Raw genomic sequence first — 16,304 nt, forward strand, 5'->3', positions numbered from 1 at the left:
GGACCGGTATTATTCACATTGGGATTATTGGAACCCCAAATCCTTACCCTAAAGACAAGCTCCCATCAAGATTAACCTTGGTGATGTGGTGAGTTTGCATTGCAGCCGAGGGAGTGGGGTCACCCAGCCCGTGCAGAGAGCAGCCTCTGAGAGGTATATGAAGATATTTCCAAGCCCCAAGTGAGGTAGCTGAAGGGCGCTCCCCGCGCCCTGGCAGGAGGGGATGTGGTCGGCTGTAGTTGCAGGAGCTGGGATGGGGGGCACCTCGTGGCCCCCCGGCTCCCTCCTGCTGGTCCAGGCACAGTTTGTTAAGACAGCCAAGTCCCTGCTTGGTCATCAGAGCACCAGGATGGAGAAACTAAGGCCCAGGGCCCAGAGAGCAAACAGCAGTAAAGCTGCAGCCTGGGGTTGCACCCTGGCCATATTTCAGGCACTGGGAGTCTGTTATTATATATATATATTTTGCAAGTGCAAATGCTAGGCTCAAAGTCACAAGAGCCACATCAGAAGGGGAGGCAAGGTTGGTGTCACTTCATCTGCAGAACATGCTGGGGACCCATCGGATACAGAGATGAGAGAAATGTTGTGTTTGGGTTTTTCTACATTCGGGTTTTTCTTCCAACGAGGGGCTCGGGCGCAGCCGGGGCCAGGATGCCCGGGCACTGCTGGGCTCTGGGCGCTCAGAGGAGATCTTTCACGATCCCTGATGGCAGCACCTCCCCTGCCACGCTGGCAGTGCCCAGCCCTGACCTCCTCTGTGTCACGAGCACCATGACCTGCACCGCGCTCTTCAGCCCCGGCTGGCCAGCGGCCCCGTCGGCCAGGATGGCCAGGGGAGCAGGCGAGGGGCCGGGGCCCTGTGGCAGTTTGTAGCACCTGGGGTAGTTGCTGAAGCATTCAAAAGTGTCGCTGCAGCTCCTGCAGGCCCCGCGGTGGCGGCCGAAGCCTGGGGAGAAGCAGGTACTGGCATCTCCAGGAGGGAAGGGCTGGAGCGCGGTGCCCGGGCAACTGCAGCAGAGCACGGCACGGATGGCCTGGAGGAGCACGATGTCTTTGGAGAGGAACTTGTGGAAGTTGGGCTTGAAGAGCAGGTACACCAGCGGGTTGTAGAGTGTCGAGGACTTGGCAAAGACGGCCGACAGAACGAAGGCGAGTGCTGGCACCTGGCCGGCGCCTCCACAGACTGCCCACAGGGCCACGACGGCGTAAGGGGTCCAGGCAGCCAGGAAGCCCAAGCACACAGCGATGCTGAGCTGCAAGAGAAGATGGGGCGGGTGGTGCTGTGAGACTCCTGTGGTGTGCCTGAGGTGCTGACCCTCCCCAAAACCCAGACCGAGGCCGACCACGGCTGCTGTGTGTGATGGGACCCGAGCTGTCTGTCGCACCCCTGGGAAAGCTCCTTGGCTCTCTGGGGCTGTCGTGGTACACAGCAGGGTGTCAGACAGCACAGCCCCAAGCCCACACATCCCAGCACGAGCATGTAAACCTGTGACTCAGGTGGGTCACACCCCGGCCCACCTGGGAGTGCAGGCATAGCCTCGGACCATGGTGGCACAGACCTAGCTGAGAACAGCCTTTGGGACCAGGCCAGCATCAGTCTCCAGCAGCCTCTGGGTAGCACACACCCCATATTCCTTCTGTAACCTGTGCTGACCAACCAACAGGCACCAGACATGGGCTATACTCAGACCCTCTCCTCTAAGGAGGCACAAACACTTCCTACAAGGCCAGGCTTGCAAGCTTTTTTTTGTTTTTTAAGGGTATCCACTATTTCTGACATATCCCTGGTGGATTATAGTATTAGCTCGTAGTCTGGGGAACAATGACTCATGCAAGCTCCTATTATGATCTTTTCCAATGTGATTTAAAAGGAAAACTCCTCCACCTGATGGCTTTAAACGAGGAGAAATCTGTTATTATCCATGGATGCAAACACCAGGAGAACTCACGGGGAGCGGCAGAGCCCCACACCGCTGCCGCAGCCCCTTCCACCCCGCGAGGACGGAGCGGTGCCACTGTGGGACATCCAGCACGGGGCTGTGCGGGGCAGCCAGGCTGTGGCTGCATGCCACCAGTCCCACCTCCAGCTCAGCTTGCTCTTCTCTTTCTTTCCTGCATCCGCATTTGGGGATCGGGGTGGCAGCCCCACACGGGTTGTTTGTTACACATCTACTGGGAAATTGTCAATGTGCCTGATTCTGGGGGTTCTGCTTGTGTCTCCGTGCTGGGTGGTGGCAGCACCAGCCTTTCCTGTTTTATGCACACCAGGATTTGCACGGTGCATGCTGCTCCCTCCTGCTGCGGGGTGCAGGAGCACGGGGCTGCCTTTGCTGCCGTTTAGAAAGAACAAACTGATTCCAGCATTCAAGACGGTGTGCTCAGATGTTTGGCCTGAGCTCTGGGAGCCACCACCCTGCCCAGCAGCTCCGAGCGAGCCCCCCCGGCGCTGGGCTCCCCGCAGCACCCTACCTTCACCATGGGGCCGTGCACGCCGCCGGCTCTGCGCTGGGGGGACACGTGCTGCCGCACGGCTCGGCGGGACACCTGCACCGTCCACAGGATCAGCGAGTAGGAGGCGAGGATGAGGAGGCAGGGGAGAAGGTAGCAGAAGACGAAGAGGGCGAGGATGTAGAGCGTGGCCTCTCGGCTGGAGGATTCCCAGGCGATGCAGCAGGCGGTCCCGTAGGGCTCGGGGCCGTAGCTGCCCCACTCGGCCAGGGGGGCCGTGGCAAAGAGCAGGGCATACGCCCAGACACACAGCAGCAGCACGCCGGCGTGGGAGGGGGAGAACTTGTTACCTGTGGAGGGGTGTGCATGAGGGGGGCATCCCGAGGGGCAGGGAGGCGAGGGGGAGCACGCAGGGGGCTGCCACCTGCAGCCACCCGCACCCCTGGGCTTGGGGATGGGGCAGAGGAGCAAGGGGGCAGGAGGACGGTGAGGATTTCCCTCAGGCTGTGCAGAGAGGGGCAGTAGTGGCGGCGCTGCCTCTCTGCATCGGGAGGCATCGCTGGAAGGTCGGGTAGCTGCTGGTGGCACATGGAGGGATGCTGCACACACATCCCATGGGCAGGCAGGACAAGGATGGGAGGGTGGCACAGCCTGCCCTGGGGCAGGGGGAGCTGGCTCTGGGGCTGCCCTAAAACAGCCCCAGGCACTGTCCTTTCAAGGACTTTTTCCCTCCGACAGACTGGAAGGAGGCGACTTGGTTCCTTTTTGTCTCGTCCCCCATCAAACCTAAAACCCTCTGATCCCCTCAGAGCTCAGCATAAAGTGCTAAATCTTCAGCCACCTGTAGGAATAACATTTTCCTTTGAAACCGACCAATTAAAAATACGTTGAGAGTAGCCATTTCCTCGCGATACACATGCGAGGGGAGATAAGCTCAACAGGCCACAGGGCCGAGCTCGGGAGCAGAACCTGCACGGGGAAAGGGCACTGGTACCTGGCTGCCTTTTAATGGCCCCCTTTAATCTTTATCTTTATCACCTTGTAGTGATCTCCTGAGACGTGCTGGCACATACCCAAGGTGACTGTGCTCCAGCATCGCCCCTGAGGCAGTGGCAGGTGCCGGGCACACCGCACGTTGCAGCCGGCAGCAGCCAGCGGCCAGGAGCAGGCTCGGGGCAGGGGCAGGGACCAGGAGAGGGAGGGCAGGGTGCACCTCGGGTGCTGGGCTGCAAATCATGCTATTTGATTTCCCATCTCGTTTCTATTCTTGGTCTTGAATCCCAAGGCAATGCTGAAGACGCACGGTAGATGGAAGATTAGCAGCTGAAGTGAGGAAATGAAGAAGTGCCTCCAAATAGGAGGAGATAAAACCCCCCGGAGACCCAGCACATGGACCGGGTACCGGCTGCCCCGGGGCAGAGCTTTCCCAGGAGAGGTGGATCTGGCTGATAAGAGCAGGCAGAAAAAGGTTTCCGGTAACCGAGAAGGGTGTGGGCACAGATGACACATCCAGCACCTACCGTATGCCGGGTAGCAGACCTTCAGGCAGCACACCGCGCTGAGCACCGTCAGGCTGGTGAGGCTGCACAGCCCAAACAGCACCCCGCAGAAGGCGTAGATGGTGCACATGGCCTGGTTGAACAGCCACCTGCAAGGAAAAGCCTCCAGCTACGCCCAGCCCTTCCCCTGGGCCCAGGGCGGCTGCCTGACATCCCCAAAAACACACGTGCACCACCTCACCCCCAGTTTGGTCCCCAAATGTCCCTGGTGCAGGCACTGGGAGCAGGAGCAGTGCCAATGCTGTGTGGGACAGGGCCCAGCAAAGCAGCCTGGTGTGGGATGAACACCTGGGGAGCTGCGGCGCCCCGCTGCCACCCAGCAGCCTTCCTGGGGTCCCAGACCGAGCCCTGGCAATCCCCGTTTGCAGACAAGGATTGAAAACCCCACCCGGCTCCGTCAGCCAGCGCAGAGCCACATCCACGAGCTACCTGTGCGCAAAGAAGGACGGGGTGGCCAAGGGGAAGAGCGTCACGGTCATGCTCAGGTCGCTGACAGCCAGGTTGACGATGAAGAACTCGGCGGGCTTCAGCGTGGAGCGCTTGCGATAGGCCACCAGCAGGAGCAGAGAGTTCCCCGAGAGAGACACGAGGCCTGCAAAAGGGGCAGGCAAACGGTGCATGCGGGGCAAGGGGCGTCCCCTCCCCGGCACCGCGGGAAGGAGGCAGCTCCAGCTCCCAGGGGAGAGGGCACAGGCAGGCAGCCGGGCGTCTTCGTCCTCCCCAGCCCAGCTTGCCTGTTTGTCCCAGGGGGAGGAAGATCCAGAGGCAGAGCAGGAGCCGGGATCTCCTGGAGGGGCTTGGAAGCAAACCCCGGAGATGTCTGCCAAGGGGAAAGGGCTCTGGGCTTCCCCCTCCGGAGCAGGACGAGGAGGGGAACCCGTGGGACCTGCAGAGCTCTGTGAGCACATCTGGAGCCGCTTTCCATTGAATTTGATCCCTTCCCCTTCCTGAGATCCTGCAGAGGCAATGATGGTGCAGGACCTGGCCAGACTTAGGCCTTCCAGCTGGAAGGAGCAGGGGGCACTTCCTTCCAGCTAGACAAATAACGGGAGCTTTGTGTCATCGCTCGTCTGATGTGAGGCCAAGCACCCAGGCCCACTCGCCTTTTTAATTCTTTCCTGGCAGTGTCACTAGTGTGGGTCTGCGCTGTCCAGTATCACGGTAACAAAACAAACAAGAAGAAAGGCATTGCGGAGATCAAGGAAAATCCAGACTAAATAAAAGAAGGCTCTTTGTTTGCTATTAATGTGGTTAAAACAACAATGGCAATTAAAATTTTATAACAAGGGCTTTCTCTCTCTCCCTTTTTTTTTTTTTTTTTTTAATTGTGTAATTGTGCTTTCATTGAGAAGAGTTTCTGTCTCCTCTGAAGAGGAATCTTTGCTGCTCTCGGGTAGGACTGGAGCTCCTCCCTAATGGATTAGGCTGTAAATTAAATATTGTGGTTACAACCGGCTTCCAAAGCTGCTAGCGGCCAACACCAAAGTTCCTTTCTGAAACAGGACCTGGCCAAATCCCAGGCTTTGGAGTCACAGGAGGGAAGCGAGGTGCCCTTGTTCCCAGCCTCACAAGGTGTTCTTCCCCACAGAGCTGGTCCAGTTCCCTGCTCACGCCTGCACTGAGCACAGATTTACTCTGGGGAGCATTAGCACCCAGGGCACCTCTGGCACCCAAGTGGCTATGGGAGCATCCCATGGGCTCCCTGAGCCCGCAGTGTGACCCAGCCCACGTGGGGTGTCCCCAGGGCTCGCAGGCTCTGCCACCTGCCCCGTGTGCTGGGGGTGCCCAGCGAGGGGTGGTGGCTGTGCTCCCTGGGGGCTGCAGTGCCTGGCTGTTGCAGGCATGGACAGCTGGGCACCAGGGGACAGGAGTCCTGGGGTCCTTTCTGCCCCTTGCTGGCTGAACTGAAAACTGATGTCACATCATCCTCTGTGGGCACTGGGCAACAGGCATGGGGGTGAGCACAAATGGGGGCTCCCTGATCACGCCCTGGGCCTGGGTGGTAGCCCAGTCTGGGAAGCGCCAGAGCTGCACATCCTGGAGGGTACCAGAATGTCATGGTTTGTGGATGAGACCAAAATTTCCCTGTCTGAACCACAGCCAGGATGGAAAAGTACCACCTAACAGTTGTCTCACAGTCCTGTAAGTAGTGGTCCTAAGCAAAGGTCCTCGAGCTCTCCAGGGATCGCAGCGGGCTGCAGCCTCGATCTCCCTGGGGTACCTCTCAGGGTGACCCCTCAAGGACCATGGCTCGTCCATGGACAAATGCCGACAAGGTAGAAGGGTGAGCAATTCACCAGAATGAGGAAAAAATCTCATAAGTGCAACTGGGTTTAGAAACTCCCCAGTACCCTGCAGGGTGTCTCATGTGCATTCTTGAATCTTGAACGAAGTCACTGTTTTGATTGTAGTAAATTCCATTGAATTGTTATGTCAAACTGGCTGATGATTAAGTACTGTTAATTGTACAATCTGATCTTGTGATTTACTATAAGAGTGTGAAATAAATCCTAAAGGAAAGTTGGGTAAAAATCTATTTGCAACACACCTGAGCTGCCGGCAGCAGGGGGAGAGGTGCAAGAGGCTGCCTTTCCTTACCAAAGACTAAGTAGAGCGTGCCAAAAATCAGGTCTTCTCTCTCTGACAGGGTGGAGGTGAACACCGAGGCGTTGGACACATTTCCCATCTGCAAAGCAAGGTACAGGCGGAGGTGAGAGCGCTTTGGGGAGCTCGGCAGCACCTAGCACCCTGGGGTACCCCGAGGCCGGCTGCAGGAGGCTGCTGCCGTGATGCTGGGCATGGTCCTGAGCTAACCGAGGGGCTAGCAAAAAGATTAGGTTGCTAATCCCTCTAGATTACAAATTCTTTAATTACAGATTACACCAATAATCTGCATTATAATTATAACCCAAGCCCCACTGCCGGCAGCGCAGAACTTGAAGGTAAACACACATTATACCAAAAAAAAAAAAAAAAAAGTAGCAAAAAGCCAGTCCCTTTCTTGGGGTGCCTGACTGAATCCCGGCGGTTTATCAGCCTAATTACTTTCCCTGTTATTTTGTGCGGCTGAGCCAAAGGCTCCCGAGTGCTCAGGAAGTTAACAGGGGGGAGTGGAGCGGAGCAGCAGATCGTTTCAATTTATTCGCTCCCTTCACTGATAACAAATAAATGGAAAAGTATTTCCTTCAGGTGAAGGAAAAAGTGGGGGGGGGGGGGGGAGAGAGAGAAAATCGCGGTGTAATTATGTGTTTTGGTAGCTGTTAGCTTGCTGGCTGGGATGTTTAAGGCACACATGAGGCCTGCCTCCCCCCAAGGATGCTGCCCTGCTGGGGAAAGTGGGTTCAGGAGAGGGAGGCAGCTGGGGCCAGCCTGGGCTCAGCTTCGTGCTGACGCATGGAAGTGCCCATGGGATGCTCGTTCCTGCCCCGTATCCTGGTGTGCTGGAGCACGGAACTGGCCTGGCCTCGTGGGGAGGGAATGAACAAAGGCACAGCTCCCCAGTTAATGTCCTGGTACAGCAGGATGGCACAGCTCAGGGACCACGCGTGGACGGTGCTTGTGAAGGTGCTGCCCTGTCACTCGGAGTTGGTGCCTGGGGGTTTGCATCCTGAGAGCAGGGCTGGGGAAAGTCCCCTCCCGCGTCCTCAGCCCCAGGACCCTGCGGCTTCAGCGTGCTCCCTCTGCACGGGCAGCCTGCAGGAAAACCTGCCTGAACACTGCTCGCCTGGAGGTTACACTGCAGGGCAAGCCGGGCTTGGCATCGAGAACGGAACGCACCGCTCGCTTTTGGGGAGGCAACAAAACCACCCAGCAGCACAGGGGCCTCGGCGGGGAGGCGCTCGCTGTCTCCTTACAGAGCTCAACCATCGCTGGGTTCCTGGTAGTGGCACCCCGACGTGAGCCCCCTGCAAACCCTCCGAGTGCTTTCACAGCCAAGATTCAGACTGAATCCCTCCCCTTATTGCCTGCTCATTGCAGACTTAGGCTCTCCCTGGAGATTTTCACTGACATTCCAGATCTGCTGGACACAGGTGCTGGAAATCCCTTGCAGGAAAACTGGAAACATTTCCCAACCTTTCTTCACCTGCTTGGTGCAAGTCTTGCCCCTGGCCTCAACCCCTTGCTGTATGGTGCTGTGACTCATACAGGATACCAAAATCAGTGGGGCTTGTGCTCAGGATTTGTTTAAAACCTCGTGAGTCATTTTATCTTAGGAAAAAGCAGCAATGGCAAATCTGGGCTTTAGTGGAAGACAGCTGGCTGCAAGAAAGGCAAGGAGAGGATCTAAGATTTCAACTGAAGGGAGCAGGTGGAATTGACAGGATGTTGCAGAAATTGTTAGAAATGCAAAAATATCTGAGTGCTGTGAGCCCTCTTTACACACGAGGGACTTAATGCCTCTGGTGAAAGGGGCCAGCTGAGCTCATCTCCCCGTCTGCACCCTGGACGCTCAGCGCTTCACAGCACAGCACTCCCTGCCCTCCTGTGCTCTCTAGAGGATGAAGAGTGCCCGTGGTAAGGGACGGGTGATTTATGCCTCCCTGTTCCAGACTGAGTGGCTCTGGCCATGAGAATGATATCCTTTATTAACCTAATTGCAAACAACCTTTATTTGGGGCCGCGCAAGTCTCTCCTGAAGTTCTCATAATGCACAGTTCTCCTCCAGGCCATATTTCCTGCTTCCCCAGGAGCCTGTGGGAGCAGACACGCTGAACACAGCACATGCACACCGCCTGTCTGCGACCCTTCAGCAAGGCGTACATCAAGAACGTGGGGAGAAAGGAGGGACTGGTCACACAGCTGCACCGGTGACGAGACAGGGCAAGGCCCAGCACAGTCTGGAAGGAATTGTTCCTGCTCCTCACACGTGTAGCAGAGGCAGGAGAGAACTGGCAAAGCCTGCAGGACTTCATTTCCTTCAGAGCCCTGGCAGGTCTCCATCCCGCAGTACAGCAGGGAGCTGCGGGTGTCCTGTGAGGACAGGCTGGTAAAAAGGAAATAAAAACCAGGGGAGATGAACTTCTCTTTCTGATATATTACTTGGGACAGGCTTTGTTTTTATGGTTGTACTTGATCTATTTGTAAAACACGTCTCTCATTGTAATGCAGAAAATGATCAAATAGCATCTCTTGTGCTGATAGACACGCTGATGTCATCGACACGGGGACTACAAATCAGTTTTACAGAAATGTGGAAAGCCGTCGTTTTGTGTCTGAAAGTAAATCACCAGCTCCTGTACCTTACCTTAGCCATGGGCAGTGCACAGACAAGGGGAACTAGGGCCAGCACAAAACTATTGCAAAACTCTCAGGCTTTCCCACGCTGTTTCATGTGGGGCTTGTAACTCCTTTCCTCCCCAGGTGAAGTTGGTGGTGGGGCACTGTCTGAGCTTGTGTGTGCGGGATGCTGGGACCTGGCCCCAGGAGCTGCTTACCTGGGTCTTCTTACCCTTCTTGAAGCAAGACAGTGTGCAACCTGCCTTCCTGCCAACGTTACAATCCTGTGCTGGCTCATCTTGCCTCCTGGCAGCCTGCACAAAGCCGCCCCTTGCTCTGTGAAGCTCCCTCCGGTGAGCGTGTGACAGAGGGGAGCTTGCAGAGCTGCGCTGTCACGGTTAGTGGGGAGAATCACAAGCTGCACAGCCAGCAGCACAGGGACTAAACACGTTCATGCTCATTTCTGACAGAAACAGCTGCTGGAGGTTTGTTCCAGCTCAAAGAGGTTCCCAAACATGCCTGTGCTCAATCAAGACTACATCTTTACCTCCTCTGGGAGGGCCTTCAGTCAAGAGTCTCTCTTCGTGGGCTCCCCAGCAGGCACAACACAGCCCTTTAAAATCAAACTGCCTGGCCACGTAGTCTTTGAGCATACAAAGCTGTTGCTGAATTTGATTTGAGCTCTGTTGCTCAGGCTCTGTTCTAAGAGACAGACTGTGAAAGCTCCTTTCCCCGCAATTTAATCAGACTTCAAAATGAGGTGAAGCTTCCCAAACAGCTGCTGCCACAGGTACCTTAGCAGGAAGCCCTCATATTCTGCATCCAGACCCTATTCTTGTGTTCAGAGGAAGAATCAAGCCTAAACCTAAGTCCCAGGTCCACATCGGGCATCTGGGCACATGGAAGGACCCTGACACGGCTCGACTGTCCTGATGGCATGCACTCCTGCTGTCTGCCTGAAAAACCCTACAATGTGGCAATGTGGTGTGATTATTGGGTTTGCCCTTTTCCTCTACAGCCTTGGACAGTTTCCCCCCCTCCTCCCCCCCCAGCCAATGTGCCCCAAGTCAGAGCCTTTCTTGTAGAGGAGGAGGAAACCTGATGAGCCTGAAACCTCAGCTGACCTCCAGCCTCTTTCGATAGTAAATGGCAGGAATCGATCAGTGCCATTCCTAGCACGGGGGAAGCTCAGACACTGCTCCCTGCCTAGCAAATACAGCGAATAAAAAGTCACAGAAGAGCAAAAAAAGCACAGCTGAGTGACTGCTCATATCTGAAAGACAGACTGCAAAGATTTCACAGGAACAGTAGCCCTCTGCCCCCCACCCAAAACTGCTTCATAGATTGAAAAGTTGTCCTGTGCCCAGGCTGCCCTTCCCATGGCTCACACACAAACCAGCCTGCTTTCTGCCTCCCCCTGCCAGCCATCCACGGCTTCCGCTACCCCACTGAGAGGGGCCAGCCCCACGCCCACCCGGGGCTCCCAGAAGCTCTGTCACTTACACACACCCAAGTCCCCGAGGCTGACGGACCCCATCCAGCACCCGCTGATGTCCCCGCACCGGGCTGGGGTCCCTGCACAGGGCTGATGGGGACCGCGACCCCCCCGAATCCAGGGCAGAGGGTGCTGGGGGGGGCTCCGTGTCCCGCCGGGGGGTGCTGGGGGCAGCGGGTCCCCCCTGTCCCGGGGGGGGGCAGGTTCCGCGCCCGCGGCTCAGCACCGGTGCTGCGGACAGCTCCGTCCCGAGCCGTCCGAGCCGCCCTGCAGGGCTGGGACCCCCCCAGCCCCATCCCCTCCTCCCCATTTTAGGCGCCCCACCGGCTGGCCCCGGAGCTGCTTTCAGGGGGAAACTGAGGCACTGGGAGCGCAGCTCAACCCCCCGTGGGTTCGGCATCCCCAGGCCCCCCCATTTCCCCCCCCCCCCCCAGCCCCAGCGGGGATGGTCCCCGGTGCCCGGTGATGCCCTCACCTCTCCCCGCGGGTCCAGCACAGCCCCATGCTGCGCCTCGAGGTGCTCCAAGGACATCCTCGGAGCGACAGATGAGGAGGTGGGGAGCGCCGCGCCGAGCCCCGTGCCGATCGGAGCTGGGGTTTGTTTTCCACCTGAACCACTCGACCTGTCTGCTCGGCAGAAGACGAGTCACGGCCGTCACTTAGCCGCACGCTTTGTTCATTCTCTCCACATCAGGAGCTTCCCCTTGGCTGCCAGTGAGAAATGGGAACGGTTTCAAAAAGCCTAGTGCTCATTGTTAGAGCTCCAAGTGTCGTCAGGGCTGCCGGTCAGCTTGGAGCTGGTGCCTGAACTCGCTGCAGAAAGGAACCCCAAAGCTGGAGGAATGCACGGCATCACCATATGTGCTCTACTTGCTTTGGAAAGAGCCTTCATGAGAAACATTTATGGACCGAACAGCTATGTAAACAGATATGTACTGAGATTAATATAAACTAAAACTTATTTGTTGTTTGTGTTCCAGACACACAAAGGCCTGGGCCAAGTTTGAGGCCCCATCACGCAGACCGCTCCGCGTGGCCACGGCTAACCCAAGGAGCCTGACGTCCCCCAGGGGACGTGCCTCACCTTCCCCCTCTTACCCGGGATGGACCCGAGGCACGGGACTCAGAGATTCAAACGCTCAGACACAGACAGAAGCTCTTTCCGCTCCACGCTGTCTGTGGGGACTGCAAACAGTTACTAAACTTTGTAGGTTGGTCTGCAGAGTTGCACTACTCTTTTAGCTCAGTTTCCTCGGGAAACAGACCTACACCTCGCTCTTTCTTTTCTCAGCAACACCCCTCCCTCCCCAAAACATTTCACTCCATCAGCTGCTCTCACCCAGATTTGGAAGAGAGATTGAAATCTCTGACATCATTTCATTCCTGCTGGTCTTATACAGGGGGGGAAGGCCCAGAAATTGCTCAGAAGAGGGGTGAGGGCTCAGCTGAGGTGCCACGCAGCAAGCAGCTGATCCAGCAGCACCCACAGACCCTCCTGGCTCCCTGCCTCCCTTCTTGTGTGCAAGAAATTCCTCAGAGAGATGGAGGAGCTGGGGGTTACAGGGGTGATGGGACAAAACGAGACCTCCAGGAAACTGGACTTCATTTTGGGCTGTACACAGAACAGCTATTTTATTATTATTATTTGTAAAACTGAAGCATATGGTGAACTGTGCTTAAACCCAGCCCCAGCACACTGTTTCCATGTTCTTTCTGTACAGCAGCAGTCAAGACACAGAGCAAGTCCTGAAAGGAGCACTTTTGATCTGGGATTTAACCAACAGGTTGATTAATAGAAATTAAGATTGACTAAAAGCCTATTCTTTGCTGCGAATCCTAGAGACTTCAGTATAACCATTGTTATCTCAAGCATCTGATTTTTGCTTTTAAGCTCCCTCTTCCTCTTCCCCCCTGGAAAAAGAAAAGGGAAAAGGAAAGGCAAAGAGAAAGGGAAAGGAAGAATATTTGAGCTATCAGCCCCCAAAGGAACAGGAGCCCAATTGACAGAAAGTTACCAGAGATGCTGGAAGCATTACAAAGCCACAGGAGAGGAGCTATGCCAAACCTACACAACGTCACCTGTCCCAGAATTGATATTCTTGGCTGCCAAGGAGGAGAGTTTGAAGTGGAGAGGACTGGCCAGGCAGGTCACAGCCTGCAATTAGGCACACAGTTCAGAGTCCAGTTCCCCTATCAACACCAACATTAATCATAGTGCTGGAACTGTAATCCTGTTTCATTTTTCTCTGTCTCTCCTTCTCTGTCCCCTTTGCCACAGACTAAGGCTAAAGAGAAGTATTTTTTAGTACTCTTCTGTCATATCCCAAAGATTGTGGTAAATCTTGAGGCTGGAGGTACTCGAGTTAGTTTTTTTCCTAATCCATCAGAGCCCATTTGCACCAGCTGAGATGGCTTTGCACAGCTGATCCCACTGATTTAGGGTCTTGGTTCCAGCTACACTTCAAAAAGAGACCAGGGTTTAACTCACTAAATGCCTGTTTAATCCTCCCCTTCTATGAAGAGCGAGCAGCTTTCCTGCTGGAAGATACTTCCTCTGCATTCTTTTGTAAGCCTGTGCTAATCAAAACAAACAAGCCTCTTTGAGTAATTAAACATTTATGCTTTTAAGCATATGAACACAGAATGCAGCATAACTGTAGAAAGCTCAGGGCAATGAGAGCGAGCACGGGGCTCACTGCTGAGCCAGACGGAGGTGGCAGGGCACGCAGGACCTCCTCTGTAACAACACCGGCCTCCAGACCCAGCACGGCTGATTTCACTTTTCAAACAATACATCTTCTGAGTCCTTTTCCTTGTAAAGAACTTGAAAATGGAAACAAACAACAGAAATCAAATTACCATGGCTCTTCAAAATCTGCACTCACCTTCAGCCAAGGAAGACTGGTGGGGGAAGAAAACACCTATGCACTTGAACACCCAGGTGTGTGCACGTACCACATTTTCCTGCCCAGAGGAACCCAATAAGCTGTGTTACAGCCAGCATACAACACAGCTCACCTCCCAAAGCTTTCAGCCAGCTCTGTCTGCAGTGACAAAGTTTATGAAAGTTGCCTTGTGCTGCAGCTGCACCATTGAAATATTATACTGACTGCTGCTTGCTCGGGCAGCCTCCTCTAGGCAGGCTGCTGCTCCCCACATGCACCTGGCTCTCCTGCTCCCCAGCTGGCAGGGCAAGGACGTGGTATCACCTTTGCACCAGGTAAGAAGTGCTGCTGCAGCCCAGCTGTTCCCCATCAGAGGTTTCAGAGTGCTGTGTCCTTGCCCACCTCAGCTTCGCATTTCTGAAGTCCAGGTGGAAGCAACCTGAAACTCATATCCCTCTTTTAATAACTACCAGCTCATCACCAGATACAGGACCCTTCCTTGGTAGCACCCCATCAAAATGCTGGCTGCAAAGCACTGATAGTGTTGGAGATAAGAAGATGAGACTTCAGGAACCACCAGTCTGTCTGCGGTCAGACTTCTTTCATTGTGGTTTCATCCCTATGTTGAAAGACACTGGCTGCAAGAATCTGTAAGCATACCAGGGTGTTTAGTCATTTAAATGATACAATTCTGCACCATAATTTGTATGTGCAAATAGTGCAACCTTTTCCATGCAAACCATGACTTTTGACACACAAATATTCATTAGGGAGAAGTGTGTTTACAACTAATTTACTTGTGTAATAACCATATGCAGAAAATAGACACACAGCCATGCCTCCCTTCTGCATATCAACCCTGCCTCTCAGCAGCGCCCTAGTGGCAGTCCCTGGCTGGGAACTCCTATCCGTACCGCAGTATGTGCTCTGCCACGGTGAGCTGGGAAAGCTGTTTTTAAGGAGCCAAGGACAAGAGGATACACAGCCAGTGCTGTCAGGTGCTCAGTCCTCTGTGTGTTTCTCCCATCTCTGGCCATTATTTGCATTGATGGTGTTTGCATTTTTTGAAAAAAAAAACATTCCTTGGTGTATCGAAGGGACATGGCAGAGCATCTATTTTCTGAGACAAAAGAGTTGGGATTCTGCCACCCTGCAAAATAGACCAAGCCAGCTGCTCAGATCTGTGAGGACGTTGAAAGATAAGATAACAAACATTGACTGGATATAGGGAATGTCCTGGGAAAACAGTGGAGGTTTCCTAGTACCAGGAGACTCAAACGGTTCAAGGGAAAAAAGGAAAAGAAAAAGAATAAAGAAACAGATCGGTGTGGTGGAGAGTTTACTGCATTTCTTGCTTTGCCTCGAACAGGTGTCTGAGAAACTATCCAGCTTCAGAATCATTAGAGGAAAAATCTAGCATGATATATAAGATATTCTAATTGTTCTATCTAATTATGAGGAAGAGTAAATCACCATGAAAATACTATTTGTCAAACGGAGCACAAACATCTAACTGGCAGTCAGACTGGGAGCTGCCATCCATCTTCCCAGGCTGCTGCTGTGTATAAAAAGACAATGCTTGTACGCAGAAGTAGAAGAGTGTTTCTGGAGTTATTGTAAGGTGCTATTAATATGATAAATATTTAAATGGTTACATAAAGTTGATCCAAAATCCAAACTTCATTAAGCTTATATTCTCAAACTGGTCAATGGTAGGACTCTGCACTACCAGGCAGGATTTTCCTAAGCAGCCACACAGATGTTTGTAACAGTGCTTTGTGAAACATCCGGTATTAAACTAAATAAGAATTTTTAATAAGCCATTAATTTCCTCAACAACACAAAAGTCCTGCATGACCACGGACAGGTCTAACTAAACCAGGATCCCTAAGACGACAGCACAAACGGTGCACCTTGTCCCTAAAGCTCTAATTTCTATCCCATTCCTCACAGCCTGCTCTTTGTCCATCAAAAGCCAAGGACAAATGGTAAAATTGAGTAAAATGGAGTAATTGTGACCATTCGGAGTCAGAACTCAGCCCCTGTTGCCACAGCCCCTGACACCGCCTGCACCCACCCCTCACCCGGTGGCTTCCCCCCAGCCCAGCTGCACCTGCGTGCTGTTTTAAGTATGCAACGCAGAATAATTCTTGAAAATTTGGAAATAGACTCAGCGTGGAATTCAGCAGAGGCTCAAGATAGCCCTTGGGAGTGCACAAGCACCGGCCGTTTGGCAGCTGAGAACCCAGCCTGCAACCCATGATGTGTCGGGCTGGCAGCTGGTGGCAGGGCTGACCATAGCCAGGCAGGTTCCTTTACGGGCCGTGCTGCTCAGAGAACGAATTAAGCAGCCCATCCAGTCCGTGATGGTTGCTTTGATGGCCAAGGCTGAGATTTTGGCTTCTGCCTTTTGAACAGGAAGCTCTGTGGTTGTGCTGCTCACATCCACAAGCTGCTTCAGCTATATAAAAATGCTATCAGGCTTCTCCGTGTTACTGATCCATCTCTGAAGCACCAAGTGCCAGGTTTATTGCACAGACCTCCTACACTGCCAAACTGTTATTGGTTCTTCCCATGTATTTATCTATTCTGTTTTTAAGAAGCAAGGAGGTGGCCGAGTTCAGATTTCCATTTAGGATTTTTACAGCACCGTGGCTGGGAGGTAATTTGCAAATTTATTGGATTTCAGTGCTTTGGTGG

General features: G+C 54.0%; 1 protein-coding gene across 4 annotated transcripts; it reads right to left on the reverse strand.

Moving 5' to 3' along the window:
- Window positions 1-300: 300 nt before the first annotated feature.
- LOC118176765 (opsin-5-like) lies at window positions 301-11,703 on the reverse strand. 4 transcript variants are annotated; one of them, XM_035343966.1, is made up of 6 exons: window positions 9,253-10,248; window positions 6,606-6,693; window positions 4,437-4,599; window positions 3,969-4,096; window positions 2,470-2,798; window positions 301-1,253 (listed from the first exon to the last, which is right to left on the reverse strand). In XM_035343966.1, exons 1-6 carry the CDS (start codon window positions 9,259-9,261, stop codon window positions 681-683), a joined length of 1,290 nt encoding a protein of 429 aa, XP_035199857.1. In that variant the 5' UTR covers window positions 9,262-10,248; the 3' UTR covers window positions 301-680. The 4 variants fall into 4 exon arrangements, with proteins under 4 accessions (XP_035199857.1, XP_035199856.1, XP_035199858.1 ...); XM_035343965.1 differs by having other exon boundaries at window positions 4,437-5,220; XM_035343967.1 differs by lacking the exons at window positions 6,606-6,693; window positions 9,253-10,248 and adding an exon at window positions 11,195-11,703.
- Window positions 11,704-16,304: the final 4,601 nt, after the last annotated feature.

The sequence above is a fragment of the Oxyura jamaicensis genome, chromosome 20 (assembly GCF_011077185.1).
Source record: "Oxyura jamaicensis isolate SHBP4307 breed ruddy duck chromosome 20, BPBGC_Ojam_1.0, whole genome shotgun sequence".
Lineage (NCBI taxonomy): Eukaryota > Metazoa > Chordata > Aves > Anseriformes > Anatidae > Oxyura > Oxyura jamaicensis.

Excerpts from the sequence above, each read along its gene's own strand:
- LOC118176765 (XM_035343965.1), bottom strand. The coding sequence starts at position 4,915 with ATGTGCTCACAGAGCTCTGCAGGTCCCACGGGTTCCCCTCCTCGTCCT. Across the intron at positions 2,799-3,968 it reads GGTCTGCTACCCGGCATACG|GTAACAAGTTCTCCCCCTCC; the intron begins GTAGGTGCTGGA and ends ACCCCTCCACAG. Across the intron at positions 1,254-2,469 it reads TGCACGGCCCCATGGTGAAG|CTCAGCATCGCTGTGTGCTT; the intron begins GTAGGGTGCTGC and ends CTTCTCTTGCAG.